Source organism: Hemicordylus capensis, chromosome 4, assembly GCF_027244095.1.
Source record: "Hemicordylus capensis ecotype Gifberg chromosome 4, rHemCap1.1.pri, whole genome shotgun sequence".
Lineage (NCBI taxonomy): Eukaryota > Metazoa > Chordata > Lepidosauria > Squamata > Cordylidae > Hemicordylus > Hemicordylus capensis.
In genome coordinates this window covers 3,331,950-3,353,350 of record NC_069660.1, presented here as the reverse complement: position 1 = coordinate 3,353,350, position 21,401 = coordinate 3,331,950, and the positions used below count along the sequence as shown (strand labels likewise).

The window sequence follows — 21,401 nt, the reverse complement described above, 5'->3', positions numbered from 1 at the left end:
CTTCTCCAAGGCTGCAGGCAGGAATCTCTCTCAGCCTTATCTTGGAGATGCTGCCAGGGAGGGAACTGGGAACCTTCTGCTCTTCCCAGAGCGGCTCCATCCCCTGAGGGGAATCTCTTGCAGTGCTCACACACGTTGTCTCCCATCCATATGCAACCAGGGTGGACCCTGCTTAGCTAGGGGGACAAGTCCTGCTTGCTACCACCAGACCAGCTCTCCTCTCCCTGAGGCTGTTCCAAGCCGTCTGTGGCCTGCTGCAACCTGGCCTGCCTGGGATGGCTCAAGAGCCCTTGGAGGCTGTCATGGCCCAGCCTCAACCAGCCCCGTGAACTTAAGCTCCATGCTGCCACCAAGCAGACTTTAATTTTCTCTGGCTGAGTCTACTGAAACAGCCTTCCAAACCTTTGTTTCACTGAAAGCAAGGAAGGGTGGAAAGGCTGCTCAGCGTGGGGAGGGGAAAACAGACAGAAACTACAGTTTGTTGAATTTAAAGAGAGAACATTTATTTTAAAATAGTTCAAAGCAAAACAGCAGTTCTTTTGGAAAATTTAGTGCAAAACAGCAACCATATGAGCACAAGGAACAAATAAAATATGAGAAAAATGCATCCTGTCTAACCTGTACCTAATTCTGCGCCTTAACCTAGAGTCCTTATCAGGAGTTTTCTTATAAGCACCTCCAATCAGCATCTGCAGCGAGCCTGACTTTTTCACTTCTCAGCTTCAGGTCTTTATCTTCCTTTCCAGTACTGGAGGTTCAGTTCCAGACTGGTCCTTCAGCTGCTTTGAGGATGATTCAGGTCTCAAGAGAGTTTTCAGCTTAACTCTCCCAGTGATTTTTCAGCTCTAATTTCAGCAGCTCTTCTCAGCTCTTCTCTCCTTGCTCTCCCAGACTCCAACTTGAACTGCAACTCCAACTTCACCTCTCCCACTTTTCAAGTAACCCTCTGCTGTAGGCAAGCCTCCTTTTATTCTCTTTTCCCTATCCAGATTTCTCTAAACCAGCCAATCAGAACAACTCAAGTTCCCTCCATTATTTTAAAACATACCCAGTCAAATCAAACCCTCTCTTCCCTCCAGAGGTTTACCAGTAAAATTCTTTTCCCCCTCCTAAAACAAACTGTAGAACAGGAGCTGTGAACATTTGACCCCTGCACAGCTTTTTAACACTGGACATAGGGAGTAAGCAAATACATATTTTATTTTATTTTACATTTATATCCTGCTTTTCCTCCGAGGAGCTCCAACAAATGCACATGTGCAAAGCAGGACAAACTGTGCAAGCCAGCTCTAGGCAACTTGTTCGCCAGCAGGCAACACTTTCCAGAATATCTCCAGACGAGAAGTTGTGGGGAGAATTCAGGCCCATCACCTCGCCCCGCCCGTCTTCCACAATGAAAGACATATTCAGAAGCTGGGTTCCTTCATGTGCTGCGATACACACTGATGATGCCACATCATGCCCCTCGGCCAAAACCTCCCTGTTGGCCCCCCCACCCAGTGGCTCATCCTCAGCCCCTTCCCTCTCCCTGCTCTGCCCGGCTGCACTTCTGCTCAGTGACATGATGTCTAGAAGGGCGGCCTGCAACACAAAGGAGACCCAGAGCGCTGGGCCCGCCGGGGTGCACTGGCAGAAAAGGCAGGGATGCAGACATCTGGGAAACCCTGCAGCCAGGATCCCAGATGCACCCCCGGGGCTGTGAATGGGGCCTCTGTGCCTTCCAAGGAAGCTGAAAGGCTGCATACAGCTCTGCACCGGCAGCTGCACAGAAAGGCCAGGCCAGGTTGCGGGCAGAGTCAGTGGGGGGACAGGAGCAGAGCGAGGGGTGTGGGAGAGAGAGACCCTCGTCTCAACCCTTCTTTAACCAAAGAAGCCGAAGCCGGGAGGGGACTAAGGCCTCCGCTCTTAAAGCAGGAATCAGCCTGGGACCCAGATTTTCATACAGCACCCAGACCCGGGACATTCAGTGATGGTAACAGTGTCTCTGAGCTTGTGCAAAGAACCATTTGAGTTCCTACATTCAGTTTTCACACACCTGAAGTTAGAGGGTTTCCTACATTGAGGAGGGGGTTGGACTAGATGGCCTCCAAGAACCCTTCCCATTCTAGCCTTCTGTGAGGTCCTGTGTGTGCTGCCTTTTTCACATATTCAGTGCCACCTAGCCTAGAAGCCATTCCCTCTGACTTCAGGTGTAAGAAAACGTTACTCTAGCTGAGGGACAGATAACCCCCAAGAGGAAGGGGCTGGGCCCCTCTTCCTCCACCTTTCTGTGAAAAACAAATAAAGCTTGGCTGCTCCAGGATCCCTGCTTGGGGCTGCCTTTTAAACTCAACCACGGGAAAGCACACACACACACCCTGCATGCCTGATGTTGTCCTCCCAGTGCTGTGATGGCGTGCCCCACCGATGTTGCCACCTGGAGTGTTTGTGTTTGTGGACATACATCACTGTCGCTTCCTTCTCGGGGAGCAAAGCACTCGGTGTCCGTCCTGCTGTCATCCCGTCCTCTGCCTCCTTGCCAGGTGGGGGGAGCAAGGGACAGAGTTGGAACTGGGTATGCCCATTGAAAGGATGGCAAGGCTGCCATGGGGCGTTGCGGCATCCCTGTTGCCGGGCAACTCCATAGTCCTCTGAGAGGCCGCCAGCGAGAAGCATCACAGGCATGGAGCAGCCACCCACGTCCCTGGATGGGTCTGGGCTGCCACCTCTAGGATTCCAGTTTGAAAACTGGTGCAAAATGAAACTGGTGATGGCGGCATCCAGAATTGGATGCTTTGGCGGCCAAACTGGAGGACTTGGCAGTAAACATTGGTGCAAACCAAAGATTCAAACTGGAGTTTGCTGAAGCAAATCGGAGATTGTTTTTGCCGCAAAATTGCGGTTTCACACGTTTGGATGTACTAGAGTTCCCACCTCTGCCACGTTTAACTCCAGTTTGGCAATACGTATGAACCGGGCCATAGTGCATGCGCAACATTACCCGTGTGGTAGAATGTAATGATGCACTGTAGTGCAAGCACGTCATTGCACATATGGAGTTGTACGACCCGGCGGCCGTTATGTATCATGGCTACACTGGCATGCAACCCTCTTGGCACAATCTTTGCACCCTTGCACAACTGCACAAATGTGATGTTCCACCATGTGCATAATGTGGCACAGTCTGTCAGCCAGAAAGTCGCCTGCTGCCACATCCATTGTCCTTTTCTGGAAGGGCAGCCCGATGGCTTACTGGGAACGTGGTAAAGTTGGAAGGTGGGGGGAGCCTCCAAACTACGGGCCATTCCAGATGTGAGGTGGACAACAGCTAAGTTTCCATTCCAAGCAGTTTTTTGTCCTATGTGCACACACTCCACGTTTGTAAGCATACACCAAAAACGTCAGATGTGCAACAATTCTTCCTTTTGAAAGTGATGTGTGAAGCAGCTCTTGTGTGGCGAACTCAGTGATGAAAGAAGCTGAGATGGAGACTGCATTGTGGTATCTCTTTCCCTGGACATTTTCCAGGAAAGGATGACCCAATTCCCCCTCTACGGAAACAGGACTCTCTTGGATGGTGTGGACTTCAGTAGACAGGGAGGGCTCAGCACAGCAGGAACACTTTGGAGCATTACTACTACTACTACTACTACTATTATAAACATAGACAAGGCTACACCTGGGGGGCTATTTAGTTTAGGTAAAAAGACGACTTCTGAGGGGGAGACATGATAGGGTTGCCAAAATTCCATTGTTGGAATAAGGGACAAAGAGGGGGAATGTGTGGGGGTAATCAGGGGCCCGAGTAGCAGTGCTGGACGTACTGAAACGTAACATGTCTATCTGTCTATACCTACAAAGATTAGAATTGTTCGGACAATGGCTTTCCCCATGATACTCTATGGGTGCGAAAGCTGGTCTTTGAAGAAGCAGGATAGAAAAAGTATTGATGCTTTTGAACTTGGGTGCTGGAGAAGACTTTTGAGGAGATCATGAACAGCCAGGAAAACAAACCAATGCATCCTAGAACCAATCAATCCAGAATTTCCATTTGAGGCACAAATGACCAGCAGGTTCAAACTATCCTACTTCGGACACATTATGAGAAGACCCAGCTCCCTTGAGAAGCCCATCATGCTGGGGAAAGTGGAAGGAAAGAGAAGAAGAGGATGACCAGCAGCAAGGGGAATGGCCTGGATTACGACAGTCATGAATGCACCACTGAGAGCCCTGAAAGGCCAAGTTTATAAGACAGATCATTCTGGAGAGGATCTCTCTATGTGGCCGTGAAGAGTCGATACCAACTTGGCGGCATTTAATCAAACAACCAACCAGTCAATCAATCATGTACTGAAACATCCAACTTTCAACTTAAACGAGTTACCACTTTGATTGCTTCCCCTCTACTTATTGATAGAACCATGGTTAGCCAAGTTTTGGTGAGCCAGCAATGATAGGTTTCACCCAGGGGCACCATCTAGTAATCATCACTTGCGCGATTCTCATGCTCCTGATAGCTGGAGAAGGCGAAGTGAGCCAACCCGTGATGGCTGTTAATGTCAATGTCCCCACTCTGGGCCTGTTGGCAACCCCAGAGCTGCAGCCCACCAGAATCACAGAGTACTTACTACTCTGCTGGCGGGGAAGGAGTTGAAGCGCATGAGTTGCAGTCTATTCCATTCTTGTGAGAGTAACTGATTGCACCGAAGCCATCGGTTCTTCCCATTAGCTGAACAGAAAGGCCAGACTACAATTTGGGGCTGCAACAAGGGACGCTCCTGTTGCTGGTGACCTTCCCGGAGGTGGCTGCCCTCCCCTTCTCAGGAGGGCCAGCGGGCTCGCCTTTGCCACGCACAGGGGGAGCCGGCCGAGCTGCGGAGCCAGGAGCGGGGCGGGCTTGGGGGCCGCCTGGAGGAGGGCGCGGGGCGGCCGGGGAGCTCCTCGCTGGCTGGGCCGGCTTTGCGGGCAGCCCGCGGCGGCGGGAGGCTGAGCGCCGCCAAGGCAGGCGTCGCCCCGGGGCCGGCTTTGGCCCGGCGGGCCGAGGAGGAGGAGGAGGAGGAGGAGGAGGCTCTCGCCCTGCCTGCCTGCCCCGGGAGACAAAGGGGGCTGCTGTTCTCCAGGCCGGGCGGACGCTGCTGCTCCTCCTCCGGGCGGGCGGGCGGCGGCGTTCTTCAGAGGTCTCTCTTCTTCTTCTGCCCAGACAGGCCCCCGCCTCCGCCGCCTCCCCCAGCAGAGCGCGCTCGGTGGCTGCTGCTGCTGTTCCAAGGCGCCGGGGGGGGGGGGAGAAGAGGGGCGGGCGCAGGCGGGGCGGCCACCTCGGGGGCTGGCGGTGGTGGCTGCTGCTGCTGCCCCGAGTCCTGCTGCAGGGCACGCGGCACACCTGCCTGCCTGCTCGCGCGCGGGCGCGCTCGGGGTCCGGCGCCGGGGGCCACGGGGCAGAGAGGCGGCGGCGGCGGCTCTCCAGATGGCCGCGACGGAGCCCGACGACGGGAGGAGCGACGGGCGCAGCAGGCGCAGCGCTGCTGCCAAGTGAGCCCCAACTTGGCACGGCCAGCGGGAGGCTTCGTGGGGGCCCCTCGGCGGCTTCTCTGCCCCTCTCGCCAGCAGCAGCATGGTAATGCGGGGGGGGGGCTGCTCCTTTGCCCCTCCCGGACCCCGACCCCCCCCCCCCCGCTTCTGCTCTTCCTCTCGGCCCCTGGCTTGGGTGGGCGTGCGGGGGCGGCGGCCAGGCTCCTCCGCGGCAGCCCCTTCCGGGAGGCAGCGCGGCGCAGCAGGGCGACGTCGGGGGACTTCCCAGCAAGCAGGAGAGTAACTTTTCCGCGAGTGCAAAGGGGGAACCCCCAGGCAGGCAGCACTTTCTGGCCCGCCGCCGCCGCCCGCCTCGGCGCAGGAAGAGGAGAAGGAGCGGGGGGGGGGGGGGCCTGGCGGGCTGGCGCGCCAAGGAGCAGGCAGGTTGGCCGCCGCTGCCCTGCTCGGTGTCTGAGCAGCCCGCCCGCCAGCGGCGGCTCCTCGCTGGAAGGCCCAGGCGAGCCACCAGGTGCAGCTGCAGGCACGGGCGGGAGGGAGCCCGCCGTGGCCGAGGAGGCGGCGCTGCTGGGCCAGGTGAGGCGGCGGGAGAGGGGCGCTGCAGGGGAGGCGGAGGAGAAGGTGGTGGTGCCGCCCCCGAGGAGCGGAGGCCGAGCAGTGCGGCGGTGGGTGGTGCTGAGGCAGGCACACTTGTGGAGCCCACAGCATTCTTCTTCGTGAGGCAGAGAGGAGAGGTGGCGACACAGCGTGGAGCATAAGTGCAGCAGCCGGCTGGGCTGCGGGAAGTGACTGGAATTGTGTTGGCGTTCACAAGGGCATTTGGCATAGTTTGGCCCGGTCATGACCACAGTGTGGAGTGTCCTGTAAGCATTCCGCCGTCAATGCAAGGCAAATAACTGGATTTCCAAGAGGCTCCCTGACCGTTTCTGGATGAAAGATCTGCATTGCACTCGCTTTCATTCATTGCTGTGCATTAGATGTGACTGTTTGTTCCGCTTTCCTATAGAAGAGTCTTGTAAGACTCAAAAGCTTGCAGATTCCCATTCCAGCCCTGAGAGTCCAATATCACTTTGCCTTTTCTCCATATGGACACATCTAAGCTGGTTCAACAGAATTCTCTGCCACAAGGTGTGGAGACAGCCTGCAACCCTGGTGGCTTTAAGAGGGGTTTAGATAAATCCCCAGACAGGTCCATCAATGGCTACTAGTCTTGAGGGCTGCAGGCCACCTCCCACCTCAGAGGCAGGATGCCTCTGAGTACCAGTTGCAGGGGAGCAGCAGCAGCAGGAGAGAGGGCATGCCCTTAGCTCTTGCCTACAGGCTGCCCATCGGCATCTGGTGGGCCACTGTGGAAAACAGGATGGACTGGATAGGCCTCCTTGGGCCTGATCCTGCAGGGCTGTTCTTATGTTCCCTCTTTTGGGGGTTCTGTTTGGGAGTTTCATGTCAGTCAGTCAGTGAGGCCCAAGCAGTTTTATAATACATAAGAATAGCCCTGCTGGATCCGGCCCATGGAGGCCTATCCAGTCCAGCATCCTGTTTCACACAGGGATCCACCAGATGCCTCTGAGAAGCCCACAGGCAAGAGCTGAAAAGCCCCCCCTCTTGCTGTTGGTCCCCTGCAACTGATACAGACGTTTATGTTACATTGACAGATTGATTGATTGATTGATTGAGTGCTGTCCAGTTGGTGTCGACTCTTGGCGACCACGTAGAGAGATTCTCTCCAGGATGATCTCTCTTCAACTTGGCCTTTCAGGTCTCTCAGTGGTGCATTCGTTGCTGTCACTTTGGTTTGCCCACCTCCAAATGCGCTGAGTGAGGACCACGGAAGGTCTAACTCTGTGCGTATATCAGACTGATGGAGCTGCTGTGCCTGCTGATGCTGCCCCCCCCCGCTCAGCTTCCAAGGAGGTCGTCTCCTCTGTCTCCTCCTCCTCCTCCTCCTCCTCCTCCTCCTCCTCCTCCTCCTCCGCCTCTTTGCATGGAGGGAGGATTCTCTTTCTCACGAAGAGCCCTCCTCATCTCCAGCAGAGGGAACAAAAGTTTGGCACCCAGAGAGGGAGAGTGGCTGCCTGCGGGATGATGCTGCGATCATTAGCAGCTGTTTGGAAAAGGAGGGTGTGGGACTGGAAGCCTCTCTGAGGTTAGCAAAACCGCCTCGCTCTGCCTCATTGCACATCTGGGGAACTGGATCCAGAGCACAGATGCCCTGGGAGATCTGCCCCCCCCCCTTTCGGGCCCAGGGCTCTGCAGCAAGCCCACCCACAGCTCCTCGGGTTTTGTTCCGACAGCTTCCATTGCAGCAAGGAACCCCCGCCCGCCTGCATCTGCTGCAGCATCCCTCAGACCTGGGCTGTTCTTTGCAGCCTCCTGTAGCACCTTCCCTCCCTGTCTCAGAGGACTTTCCCTTTCCTGCATGGCAGGAGGGGAATTCCCAAGGAACAGGACTCCTCTCGTTCTCGGAGTGGAGAGGGGCCCAGGCGCTTGCCTCTCCCATTCTTCCCACTCTTATTCCATTTGTGGCAAGTGTTAGGGGGGAGGTGCAAGGGTGCAGAGGCCGGAGGAAGCTTTGGGGGGGGGGACTGCACTACCATTTGCTCAGCAGCAGGCGGCTGTGGAGGGCAGCTGGTGAAGGTGTGGTGGTGGTGGGGGGGGGGCAGCAGGAAAGGGATGGTCTTGAAAGCTGCTTCTGTCCAGCAGGCTGTTTGCCTGTTGGAGAAGGAGAGGAGAAGGCGGCCACTTCTCATGGCTGCCTGGGAGGAGAGCTGGTCTTGTGCTAGCAAGTGTGACTTGTCCCCTTTGCTAAGCAGGGTCTGTCCCAGTTTGCATTTGAATGGGAGGCCACATGTCTGAGCACTGCAAGATATTCGCCTTAGGGGATGCGGCCCCTCTGGGAAGAGCATCTGCATGCTTGCTTGTAGAAGGCTGCAAGTTCCCCCCCTGGTATCTCCAAGACCAGGCTGGGAGAGACTCTTGCCTGGAACCATGGAGAAGCCGCTGCCAGCCTGTGTAAACAATACTGCGCTAGATGGGCCAAGGGTCTGACTCCGCAGAAGGCTATGCTCCTTGAGTGCTTATGCTCCTTGCATGCCTTCTGCAGATCTAAGGTGCACATCTCTGGTGATTAGGGAAGTGCAGGAAGCTGGCAGGGTCCGGTTTGACGGCGGAGGGCGGCTTTAAGGGCGGGGGAGGATGCACTCCCCCCCCCACTGTGTTTCCCCCGCCGGCATGCAATTCCCTAAAAGCCTGTTGGGGCAGCAGCTTACCTCCTTGCTGCCCCATCCCAACATTAACCAGATATAATCAGAAGTACTAGCTGTGCATGTTGCACATGCGCATGGACCCGACATACACAAGCATGCTAGTACTTCCGGTTATATCCGGTCAACATCAGGATGGAGTGGCAGGGAGGTACACTGCCGTCCCAACAGGCTTTTAGGGAATCGCTCGTCGGTGGGGGAAATGTGGCACGCGGGCGGGGAGGGAAGTGCATTATTCTCCCCCACCCTTAAAGCCATCTCCTAACCGCCCCCCCGCTATCAAACCTTTGAGCTAGCCAGGGTTCCAACTGGTTCAGAGGCCCATAAAAGGGCCTCCGAACTGGTCCGTGCACATCCCTGTTGGTGACCAGCAGCTTCTTTGGGCCCAGTCTTCCAGGGAGTTGTCTTGAGCAGGGCCTCGTTGCCATCAGTGGGAGCTGTGCAAGAGCATTACTCTGTGTGGCATGTACACAATGTGTTACAGCATATGCAAAAACAATGTCATTGCCTTCTTGCCCTTAAGAGCTTACAGTCTAAAACTGGACCAGTCTAAAATCCGATGGTGACATCAGTCTCCCCCAAGAGACCAACTTAGATTTATCCAGGGCACTTTCCAGAGTAAACATTTTACCAAGAGAGGTCAAATGCTTCAGCTTGGTAGGATCGTATAGAAAACGACCCCCAGAATCTCAAACTCCTACAATGGGAAAATATAGCTACTTTTTTGCAGCATACATGCAACGTTATAGCACTATATTGCAAAGTTAAAACCCGAAAGAAGGCATCGGAAATGTGAACGGCATCTTGACGGCATCTTGCTGTCAGTGCAGGGACTGTGGTGTCACAACACAGGAAGTCTGGAAGCACACTTAGCAGATCCGCCATGACTCTGTTTCAGGGTTTAATCTGGAGAGCACCCAGGTCCGCTTGGTGTATCCTTCAGCCCTCTCTGGGTGCCAGGCGGCTGCCCAGCCTTGCCCTGTATGATGCCCTCTGTAGGCCAGAACGCTTCTGCTGAAGCTTTGACAGGCATCTGGAGGGAGGAAGCTGATGGGAGCAGAAGCCTTTGGAGGCAGAGCCAGGGAGGGGTCCGAACGAAGAGGCTCCCCATATTAGTAGCTGTTTCCCTCTTGCTGTGGCCGGATGGCTAAGCCTCTGGTGGCCACAACCAGAGACCCCCAATTCAAGGTCAGGTGCCGACAGGTAGAGGAGACCGAAAGCCAGGCTGCAGTTGCTGACTCCTTGAGGGCATGCGGCCAAGCTACGAGGCACAAACAATGCTTTCAAATGTTGGAGTAGGATTTGGAGCAGGCTTCTCTCCTCGTCCTTCCACTTCCCAGTCAGGAGTTCCTAAATGAGAAAGGGGAGAACCTCTAGGGAAGCCAAAAAGGTCCCAAGAGAGGCTCTCATTTTCTTCTGTTGACCCAACCAAGGGCCTTGGGGGTGGGGTGGGGGGTCCAGACACCCAGGATGGCCTGTGCTGGACTGTGAGGAGTGAGCAGACGGTGTCCTTCATGAAACAAATGGGATTCACATTTTGATTCAAACTGCAATTCCAGCTTTCTTTGGAGCAATTCCAGCCCCTTGAATTTAGTGAGAATTGAGCTGTTGAGTTCCATAGGATTCAGCCGGACCCACAATTATCCTTCACTCTGCTTTTCACTCTGCTTTTCACATAACAGAATCCTACATCTGGACTTATTTGTTGCCTTGAGTATCCGCCAGCTGTCTAGAAACTGAACCAGGCTCCCTTCGCTTCGGCAAACCAGAACCTTTTTGCAACCAGAAGGGACGGGGGCCAAACTTCCCCGTTAGATCCAGCTCTGTAGCAGCTGGGATTCCCATTCAGCCTCATGACTCCTGGAGCCAGGACTTGGTCACAAAGCACAAAAATATCACGAGGCTGGGGAGAGCGTTTCCAGAGCTGGCACGGCTCCTGTTTTGCGAGAAGCAGAAAATGCCCTGAAGAGGCAAATGATCAGCTCGCAGGCCTGGAGCAGTCGTTTTCTTCTGGGCAGCCTCCTTTGCCACTGCTCCAGATCTCTCTCTCTCTCACGCTTCCCTCCCATCATCCAGGGCCCTCCTCCTCCTCCTCCTCCTCTTCTGATCCATGCCAGAAATGCGGCGTCTGGGAAGAACTCCTGGCCTGCAGAGTACTTGGGGTGGTCTCTTAGGAGCGTGGGCTGGAGCAGCAGAGCTGAGCAAACATCCTTCATGTGTAGGGCAGAGAGTGTACAGAGGCCCAGGCGGAGTCCGAGAAAGAGGGGGCTGGCAGCTGCTTGTAGGGCAGCCAGGTCTTCTGGGCCAGGCGTAGGGCTGGGGGGCAACCTGGCTTGCTTACCCTGGACGGATGTTAGAGGCACCACTCAGAGCCCCCCCGCTCTGCAAACAAAAAGCCCAGAGAGATTTCCTAATCAGATGCTTTCATCTTAAAGTAAGCAGAGGATTGCCAGATGCGCAGAAGTTATCTCATTATGTGAGCAAAACTTTTTCAGAGGCCCAGAATGCGGCAGTTAGAGCCTTTGTTGCCTGAGGCGTGTGCAGCCTCCCTTCTTTCCCTCCGCTTTTGACTGCAGCCGAATAGATTTCACACAGAACTGCAGAGAGGTCATGCAGGGCTTAGGACAAGAAGGACTTTGGACCGTCATCCTGCAAGTGCCCAAATACTGTCAGTAGATCGCAGTTTGTTGCGGGCCCCCAATCTCTATCCTTTGGGGGCAGTTTGCCCCCTTGGCTCCCCACACGCTCCTGGCTTTGAAGGTTCTCAAGCACTCTGGACCAATACCGCGCTGGATGGTGGGCAAGGACACACCCCTGCCTGCTGTGTGCCATCTTCAGCCGCCCCCTGCAAGAGGGCCTCCCCTCTCCAGCCTCAGAGAACAGCTCTTGTCTCCCACTCAAGTGAGGACACATATCGAGGATCGAGCCACACCCAACCCGGGGCCGAGTCTCCTGGGTTCACCTGCCCTTGTGTGCCAAAGGGAGCCAGGGAAGGAGGCTTACTGTACATGCTGCGTCCACGTCACGGAGGCTCCCGCCCCATCCCAGGGGACCCTGCCCTGCCACAGTAGAGTCGGGCTTTTCTGTAGGGGGTCACAGGACGTAGCTTTGTGCCAAGTCAGACCCCTGGTCCTTCTTGCTCAGCAGCACCCTCCAGGGCTTGGTGTGGGTATTGCGCAGTCCTACCCAGGGATGCTGGGGATGGGACCTTTGGCGTGCCAAGCAGATGCTCTTCCATTGAGCTATGCTCCTTCCCCCAGAGCTTCGCAGGGTCCCTGGCCTCCTAGGCAAGAGAGGTTGTTGGTGGTACCCGCCTCTGAATAGGGTGAAGCACATCAGAAGAGCCTGGCTGCTGGATCAGGCCAAAGTGGCCCGTCAAGCCAAGCATCTTGTTCCTCACATTGGCCACCCAAATGCCTCAAAGAAGCCCACCAGCAGGAGGTGAGGGCAATAGTTCCTTCTGGTTGTGTCTGGTACTCCAAGGCACACTGCCTTTGAACATGGAGTTTCCACACTTAGCCAGCCCAGTAATAGCCAGGGTTGACCAATTCTCCTCCATCATTATTTTTTTTAAAATCCCCCTTTCAATTATGGTTGCCAACCTTTTTCTGGCAGGGCTGCTCTGCTCTTAAAAGTTGCAGGAAGAAATGTAACAGGAGCAGCTTTTCCAGCAAAGGAAGAGATGCTGTGACGGGGGTGGGTGGTGGGTGAGGAGGCTGCCCCTGCCCACCTGCTGCTTTTGAAGAGATTGAAATGTTTAAGGGTTGACCTGGGAATGCCTGGCCAGAGACCTCGGGCTAGGAGGTCAAACTATTTCCTGACTAGCAGCATTGTCCACTTTGCTGGGCAAAGTCAGTGGCCAGAGCAAGAGGGCCAGAGGCTGCCGTTGACCCCCTCTTGTTAGGGAGGGAGTCAGTAGGGAGTCATCCCACCCCCACTCCCTTTGCTCAGGCCTCTGGAATCCACCCCCACCATCACACACACATACACCTGTCCCTGTTAAGCTCTACATCCAGAAAGCGACCTCTCTTCTGACAGGTTGCCCTGCTCTGAGTCAGAGTTGACAAGGGCTGAGCTAAATCTCCGGGGGGTTCATTTGTGCTCTTGAGCAGAGGTGGACTGAGGAGGCATTAAAATTAACTTCCGACGAGTGACAGCGAATGAGGCAAGGGGCCGGTTTGCACAACCAGGTGTGAGTTTCCACTTCCATTTGCACACGGTCAAATTGGCACGAAGGGCCTGTCTTGGATACCATAGCCCATTACCGCCTTCTGAAAAACACACCTGGGGCAGTGGTCCCACTAACTTCTTTCATCTCTGTGCGGAATGAGTTTTGTTCTGGGCGGCAGTATCAAGGCAGTGTGTGCGCACGTGCATTCGGAGTGGGGCCTTCCTGATTCAGTCTGAGCAGGATCTAAAATTAACTGAGCAGATATCAGATAATGTGTGAGCACATGCACGTACACATATAGGAACATAGGAAGCTGCCATATACTGAGTCAGACCATTGGTCTATCTAGCTCAGGATGGTCTTCACAGACTGGCCGCGGCTTCTCCAAGGTTGCAGGCAGGAATCTCTCTCTCAGCAATATCTTGCAAATGCTGCCAGGGAGGGAACTTGGAGCCTAGATACTCTTCTCAGAGCGGCTCCATCCCCTGAGGGGAAGATCTGGCAGTGCTCACACTTCTAGTCTCCCATTCAGATGCAGCCAGGGCAGACCCTGCTTAGCTATGGGGACAAGTCATGCTTGCTACCACAAGACCAGCTCTCCTCTCCTCTCCTCTCCTCACATCTTAGAGGGAACACCGCCAAGGAGGTCTAGAAAACAATGGCTGCTGGTGAAGTGGGCCAGGGGGTTTCCAGCCATGGTCCAAGGAGTCCAGGGGTTCCTCAGAGGTGGCTCAGGCATCCTCGATGAAAAGAGCAGTAATGGTTGAAATGTGGTGCTATCGTGTTGTCGTTTCTACACTACTGATATTCCCCTGCAAGGTGCAGGATAGATCCTGGGGTGTGAGTTTGTGCTGGACAACAGTGAGGCTCAAGAGGTCAGCGACGAGCACTCTCTTGCCTGCTCCCCTTGTAACATATCCCCAAGCCACCTGCAGTGCTTTGGGCTTCTGTGGCAGCTGTGTGTGGTTCCTTAGTAGTGACTTCAGCACTGATGCTGGGCTGCAGGAAGTTCGAGGGGTCTCTTTCCTCGCTCTCCGTCCTCTCCTTCAGCTCCAGCTGCCCCTCAAATCCCACCCCCTTGGCAGCCTTCGAGTGGCCAATCCATCCAGCTTGCCAAATGCACAGCTCTTTGCTTCCAAGTCTGGACAGCAGCGCACAACCATCATTCCCCAAGGAGGAAATGGCACAGGGCGATGGCCCAGCCTGTGCATGCAGTGATGGCTGTAGCAGCCCGTGCAGATTCCCTTGGCTAGTTCCTCTTCACAGACATGGCAGAGCTGGTGCTCCTCACCCAGTGGGGTCATCCCCATGTCCAAAGCCAGCCTTAGAAGGCAGCTGGTCCAGGATCTCCTCTTCTCTAGATGAGTTGTAGTTGGACTTCACCATTAGTGCCATGCTTTTGGCTCGAGCTCAGTACTAACAGAGCACCAGCTTGGCCCACAGAGGGTCCCGGGTTCAACTCCTGCCATCTCCAGTTAAGGGGGAGGTAACAGGGTCTGGGAAAGACCTGGGCGATGCACTACTGATCTTGATGTTGGATCAGTGCTTTGTCTCAAAAAGAGGCACCTTCATAGACGTCTGCATGCAACATATGGAGGAAAGTTCAGAGTCGATGCCACCATCCTCCGAGTGTCTCTAGCTTTTGATGCTATGCCTTTTTTTTCACTGCTGATGCTTCTTTCCCCCAAAGGACCAGCAGTCTCTTGACGCTGCAGTGCAGAACACGCTCTCAGGCCTCTACCCTCCCTTTGACATCACGGCCCCGACGGTCCTCAGCCAGCTGTTCCGCGTCCTAGAGGCCAGATACCACGGAGATGGGCTCTGCTGCCTCCTTGACTTCCTCATCCCTTCCAAGCGGCTTCTGGAACACGTGCGGCAGGCAGCCTGTGTAAGTGCAAGGAAAGCGGGCGTCCGGCCCTTCCTGGGTCTGTGATGTGAATTCCTCTGTCTTGGCTTTGAGACTTTGACATGATGCCTGCAGAAGCACCGCAGTTACCAGTACCAGTTGCAGGGGATTAATGGCAGGAGAGAGGGCATGCCCATAGCTCTTGCCTGGTGGCTTCTCAGAGGCATCTGGTGGGCCACTGTGTGAAACAGGATGCTGGACTAGATGGGCCTTCTTGGGCCTGATCCAGCAGGGCTGTTCTTAGGTTCTTACGAAGCTAAGCTTCAAACCGTGTTTGAGTGATGCTATCAGAACTTCAGCCGCACAGAGCTGAAAGGATGTCCTGTGATCAGAGGGTGGGACTCTGTGGACCTTTCCCTTCCCCAGGGCCAGCAGAGCCCTGGGGAAGCAGAATACATTTTTTCAAGCCATGGAAGTGAGCTTTTCTTAGGTCATTATTATTACTGTTGTTGTTGTTGTTGTTGTTACATTTATATCCCACTCTTCCTCCAAGGAGCCCAGAGCGGTGCACTACATACTTGAGTTTCTCTTTCACAACAACCCTGTGACGTAGGTTATTAGGCTGAGAGAGAAGTGACTGGCCCAGAGTCACCCAGCTAGTATCATGGCTGAATGGGGATTTGAACTCGAGTTTCTCCGTTCCTAGTCCAGCACTCTAACCACTACACCACACTGGCTCTCTTACAGCTAGCTGTTGATGCTGTTATTTACAGCATCTCTGTGTCAGCTACAACTGGATAATTCTCTCACTCCCAGTTTGATTGATTGCATTTATATCCTGCTCTTCCTCCAAGGATCCCATGGTGTACATGGTTTTGTTTGTCCTCACAGTAACCCTGTGAGGTAGGTGAGGCTGAGAGAGAAGTGACTGGCCCAGAGTCACCTGGTGAGTTTCCAGTGCTGAGACTCAGTAGAAATACCGACATGGGAGGAGATGATGTGGGCATGAAAGGGATTATTAAGGAGACTGCAGAGAAGCTGAATGAGTTCTTTGCATCTGTCTTCACGGTGGAGGATACTGACCATATACCCTCTCCGGAACTGAGCTTCTCAGGCTTGGAGGCTGAAGAACTGGGCCAATTTCAGGTAACAAGAGAAAGTGTCTGGAAAAACTAAAATTTAACAAATCACCAGGGCCAGATGGCATCCACCCAAGTGTTCTGAAGGAACTCAAGTGTGAAATTGCTGCTCTCCTAGCAAAAATATGTAACTTGTCCCTACAATCAGGCTCTGAACCAGAGGACTGGAAAGTAGTTAATGTAACTCTGGTTTTCAAAAAGGGATCCAGAGGGGATCGGGGAAATTACAGGCTGGTTAGCTTAACTTCTGTGCTGGGCAAATTGATGGAAAGAATACTTAAGGACAAAATGGTTAAACATATAGAAGAACAGGCCTTGCTGAAGGAGAACCAGCCTGGCTTCTGCAAGGGCAATTCTTGCCTCACTAACCTTTTGGAGTTCTCTGCGAGTGTCAATAGGCATTTGGATGAAGGTGATCTGGTAGACATAGTATACTTGGACTTCCAGAATGCTTTTGACAAAGTTCCCCACCAAAGGCTCTTGAATAGTCATGGAATAAGGGGCCAGGTTCATGTGTGGATCAGTAACTGGTTGAAGGACAGGAAACAGAGGGTAGGAATATATAGTTTTCAAATGGAGGGAAGTAAGAAGTGTGGTCCTCTGGGGATCTATAGTGGGACCAATGCTCTTTAACTTTTTCATAACTTATCTGGGAGTTGAGCTAAGTAGCCAAGTGACCAGAATTGCAGATGACAACAAACTATTTAGGGTATTGAAATCCAAAAGAGATCGTGAGGAGCTCCAAAAGGATCTCTCCAAACTGGGTGATTGGGCAACAAAATGGCAAATGCAGTTCAATGTAAGCAATTGTAAAGTAATGCATGCTGGGGCAAAAAACCCCCCCAACTTCACATATACACTGATGGGATCTGAGCTGTCAGTGACTGACTAGGAGAGGGATCTTGGGGTTGTGGTGGACAGCTCATTTAAAGTGTCAGTGCACGGCAGCTGTGAAGAAAGGCCAATTCCATGCTAGGGATCATTAGGAAGGGCATTGGAAATAAGAATGCTAGTATTATAATAGCATTATACAAATCTATGGTGCAGCCACATCTGGAGTACTACCTACAGCTTTGGTCGTATCTTAAGAAGGAGATTGTAGAACTGGAAAAGGTGCGGAAGAGGGCAACCAAAATGATCATGGGCCTGGAGCACCTTCCGTAGGAGGCAAGGCTAGAGCACCTGGGGCTCTTTACCTTGGAAAAGAGGTGACTAAGGGGAGACATGACCCCCATAAGATATTTTTATTCTCATAACAACCCTGTGAGTTAGGTTAGGCTGAGAGATCCACGACTGGCCCAGAGTCACCCAGCTAGTTTCATGGCTGAATGGGGTTTCAAACTCGAGTTTCCCCGTTCCTAGTCCAGCACTCTAACCATTATGCTGTGCTGACATAGATGTAGATTTTTCTTCCTCTCTCATAACACTAGAACCAGGGGTCGTCCCATGAAACTGAAGGCCAGGAAATTTAGGACTGACAAAAGGAAGGACTTTTTCACACAGCACATAATTAATCAACGGACTTCTCCGCCATGGGATGTGGTGATGGCTACTAGTTTGGAAGGCTTTAAAAGGAGATTAGACAAATTCATGGGGGACAGGACAGGTCTATCCATGGCTACTAGTCTGGTGGCTATAGGTCACCTCCAGCCTCAGAGGCAAGATGCCTAAATGCCAGTTGCAGGGGAGTAACAGCAGGAGAGGGTCCATACCCAAACCGCTTGTCTGTGGGCTTCTCAGAGGCATCTGGCAGGCCACTGTGTGACTAGAGAGGCCTTGGGCCTGATCCAGCAGGGCAGTTCTTATGTTCTTATGAGGCTTCCCACTGCGTGTCCTCTTCCTAGCACATTGCATGTCCATCCTGTCGGCATGAGGCACGTGCAGATCAGAGACTCGTGCAGAAACACGGTGGGCAGGTTCCTCCCTGATGGGTCAGCTGTAGGCTCAGCAACTTCAAAAGGGAAGAAACCTTTTCAGCTGTAACAACAAAGTGCGTCTCCAGTTTTAAACTAGGAAAAGAATGCATGCCTCGCCATGCTCCAGAGCAGCTGCAGGCAGTCACCTTGTTTTCGTTGCTGTATTTCTCTTGGTATGGATTCAGGAGCCCCGGAGAACTCCATTCCCCAGGGCCCCTTGCACCTGGGATGTTGCTGATGCATTACTTGTAAGAACATAAGCACAGCCCTGCTGGATCAGGCCCAAGGAAGCCCATCTAGTCCAGCATCCTGTTTCACATGGTGGCCCACTCTAGGCATCATAGGGAGACCACGAGGCAGAGGCCTCCAGAGAGAGACTTTGCTGATGCTGATCAGTTGCTATGGCCAGTATTGCTATTGCTATTACCTGCTGTTACCTCCAGGTAAGTTTGGGGGAAGGAAAAGGGTGATTGGCCAGATTGTAGGCGTTCACAGAAGGACCAGAAGCCCTGTTGTGCTCCCAGTGATATAATGGGCCTCACAATGCAGTTATCTAGTAATGGTGTTGTTTTTGTTGTTGTTGTTAATAATTCGATTTCTACACCACCATTCCAAAAATGGCTCAGGGCGGTTTGCACAGAGAAATAAACGAATAAGAGAGGATGTTAGGAGAGGAGATGTTAGGAGAGGAGAGCTGGTCTTGTGGCAGCAAGCATGACTTGTCGCCTTAGCCAGGGCCATAGCTATCATTGAGCGAAAGGGTTCAAAGAACACGGGCCCCCAGCTCCTGAGGTCCCTCCAGCTCCATCCCTCCCTATTTTCTTCATTATCTCCCTCACTCTGTGGGGCCACCAGAGAGAGGGATGAACATAGGCCCCCTCTCCCCTAGCTACGCCCCTGCCCTTAGCTAAGCAGGGTCCACCCTGGTTGCATATGGATGGGAGACAACATGTGTGAGCACTGTAAGAGATTCCCCTCAGGGGATGGAGCCGCTCTGGGAAGAGCAGAAGGTTCCAAGTTCCCTCCCTGGCAGCATCTCCAACATAGGGCTGAGAGAGATTCCTGCCAGCACTCTTGGAGAAGCTGCTGCCTGTCTGTGTAGACAGTACTGAGCGAGATGGACCAATGGTCTGACTCAGAATCTGGCAGCTTCCTATGTATGTTCCTAAGTCATAAACATATGAGCAGGTCTTGTGATTACTGTTTTCTAGGTGCTAAAGAAATAATATGTATTATCCATATTATATTCTGCATGGAGGACTGAACTTGTTAAAAAAGAGGGGTGTTTTCCAGCTTTGGGAGTAAACTGCTCATTTTGCTCAGCCATGTTCCTTATCGGAGTAGGGCGGGTTGGGGGCAAGAGGAGTTCACTCGTCCCTCATTTATCCTCACAACATTGTCCCGAGGCTGCCTCCCCAGTTCTGAAAAGGCTGCAACTGAAACACTGCCGATGGCTCTATCGACATCTCGTATCTTTGCTTTCTCTCCCCGCCAGGCTCCTTACTTCAGCCGCGTCTTCCTCCATGAAGGCTGGCCCCTGTGTCTCCACGAGAAGGTGGTCGTCCATCTCGGCCCGCTCAACCCCCTCCTGCTGCGCCCGGGCGATTTCTACCTCCAAGCCGAGCCCTGCGGGGAGCAGTCGGCCTGCCTGATGGTGAAGTGTCTCTCCAGGGATCTGACCACAGTGGAGAAGCTCCCTGTCCCGGAAGCCTCCTGCTCTTGGCTCTTCACCCGGGAGTGGCTGGAGGAAATCAACCAAGACCTTGACTGGGCCAGGCTGCACACGTGCCTGGTGGCCACGGGCAACGGCATCGTCCCTGTTCCATGGAGTAAAATAGCCACTCCAGAATTTGTGAATAGACCCCAAATGGAAGGTTTGTTGGAGCAGGAACTGCCCGCCTGCCCAGAGGCGTCCTGCACCTCAGGTTCTCAGAGGCAGAACAGCAGCACGCTTGGGCATCTGCACAGCACCGTGGATGGGGGTTTGAGACCCACTCAGGGCAAGTATCCGGGCCTTATCAAGGTGGAGGCAGGATCTTGGCAGAAATCCACGTTGTTTGTGGTGCCGAGTTTGTGTGATATCATCGGTGAGAACCTGGAAGGGGAATATGTCAACCTGCTGGAATATCCTGGAGAAGGGAAACTGGATTCTTCTTCTCCAGCCAAGTCAACAGCACTGGCTGCTCAGCCGTCTGGGAAAGAGGCATCGCCGAAGACTAAAAAAGAGCCAGTGTGGGAAAATGGAGAGGTGGCCCCAGGAGGAAGCTGGACCTGTGGGAAAGGGCAGGAGGCCGAGGAGGGCCCGTGCACCCCTTGCCTGAGGAGGAAGCTGAGCCCAGACCCCAAGGCCCACGAGGAGCCACGGTGTCGGTACCGCCAGTCGTATGTGGCGGCCCTCCAGAACCCGGTCAGCTTCTCCTCAGGCCTGATGGCCGCGATCCTGGAGGAGATCGATCTCTCCCAGCCCGCCTCTCCCTCTGACAGCGCAGACCTCCAGCCAGAGAGGTCAGACCAGGCCGCTCCCGGGATCCCCTCTGAGCATCCAAACAAGGGAGGGAAGGTGGAGGAGGCTTCCAGGCCAGGACACTTGAAACTCCTGAAGCCCCCGGCAGAGTCTCCAGCTGCCAGCCATAAATTCTCTTTCTTGAAAGGCCACCGTCAGCTGGTCACCTCAGCGGGCGGCGGCGGCGGCGTGTCCGTGCCAGAGAAAGCCAGCAAGGGGCAGGAAGGGCCTCGGAAGAGGGCGCCTCTGGTTTGCTCCCCCAGGATGGCCAGGGCCAAGCCGGCAGCAGGGAAAGGTAATCGAGGAGGGAGGGAGCAGCAGACACGAAGAAGAAGCCGTTGGGAGGCAGCTGCCGCTCCCTGCTGGGTTTCAGAAGCCTCTCAGGGCCAGACTCCGCAAGACGTGGGAGCTGGACGTGTCGGCCTCTCTGTGTCTCCCCCCCCCGCTGCCCCCACATGAGAGAGTCTGATGTGGCTGGAGCCGTGGAGCAGGTATGGGGAGCCCAGCTGCACCTCCTCAGCTGAAACCCCCTCCCTGAAGCTGCTGCTCTTAGCCACGGGGACCTCCGTGTGGTGCCCCTCTGGGGCTAAGAGCAGCTTGGGGGGTGAGGATGTGGTTTGGGCTGGGTCGTGGCATGGGGCAGGGGCTGGAGCCTCCCTTGCCCCAACCCGTGGCCCTGATCCAGAGTCAGAGCCCTGGGAGCTCCTCTGGGGCAAGGAGAAAAAGATGTCTAGAGTGGGTCTGAATGTAGGTCGCTGTTGCTCAGGCTGCAGCCTCCGCTGATGGTGACTGTGCCGCGTCTCGTAGGCAGGTGTCCATGTGAGGAGCTGGGAAGTGACCCTGCCGAGGAAGGAGCTGTGTGGGAGGGTTCCTTCCAGTGTGAGCCTGCTGGAGAAATGCCATGCATCTGAAGCGGACATATGCCTGGCATTGAGGGGGACGGGATGTGTCAGTCAGTCAATCTTACCGTCTTTGACCAGTCACACAACATCTAAAACCATGTATTTTATTTTTGTCTATTTTTTACATTTTATGTCCCGCGCTTCCTCCAAGGAGCC

The 21,401-nt window shown here is 54.2% G+C and overlaps 1 protein-coding gene across 1 annotated transcript in view; it reads left to right on the top strand.

The window, feature by feature from the left end:
• Positions 1–5,300: 5,300 nt before the first annotated feature.
• KIAA1755 (KIAA1755 ortholog) overlaps positions 5,301–21,401 on the top strand; it is a 35,448-nt gene continuing 19,347 nt past the window's right edge. The window contains exons 1-3 of the mRNA XM_053243168.1: positions 5,301–5,593; positions 14,630–14,827; positions 19,336–20,638. Of these exons, the coding sequence (XP_053099143.1) occupies positions 5,591–5,593; positions 14,630–14,827; positions 19,336–20,638 (1,504 nt within the window). The 5' untranslated portion in view covers positions 5,301–5,590. The remainder of the gene's footprint in view (positions 5,594–14,629; positions 14,828–19,335; positions 20,639–21,401) is intronic.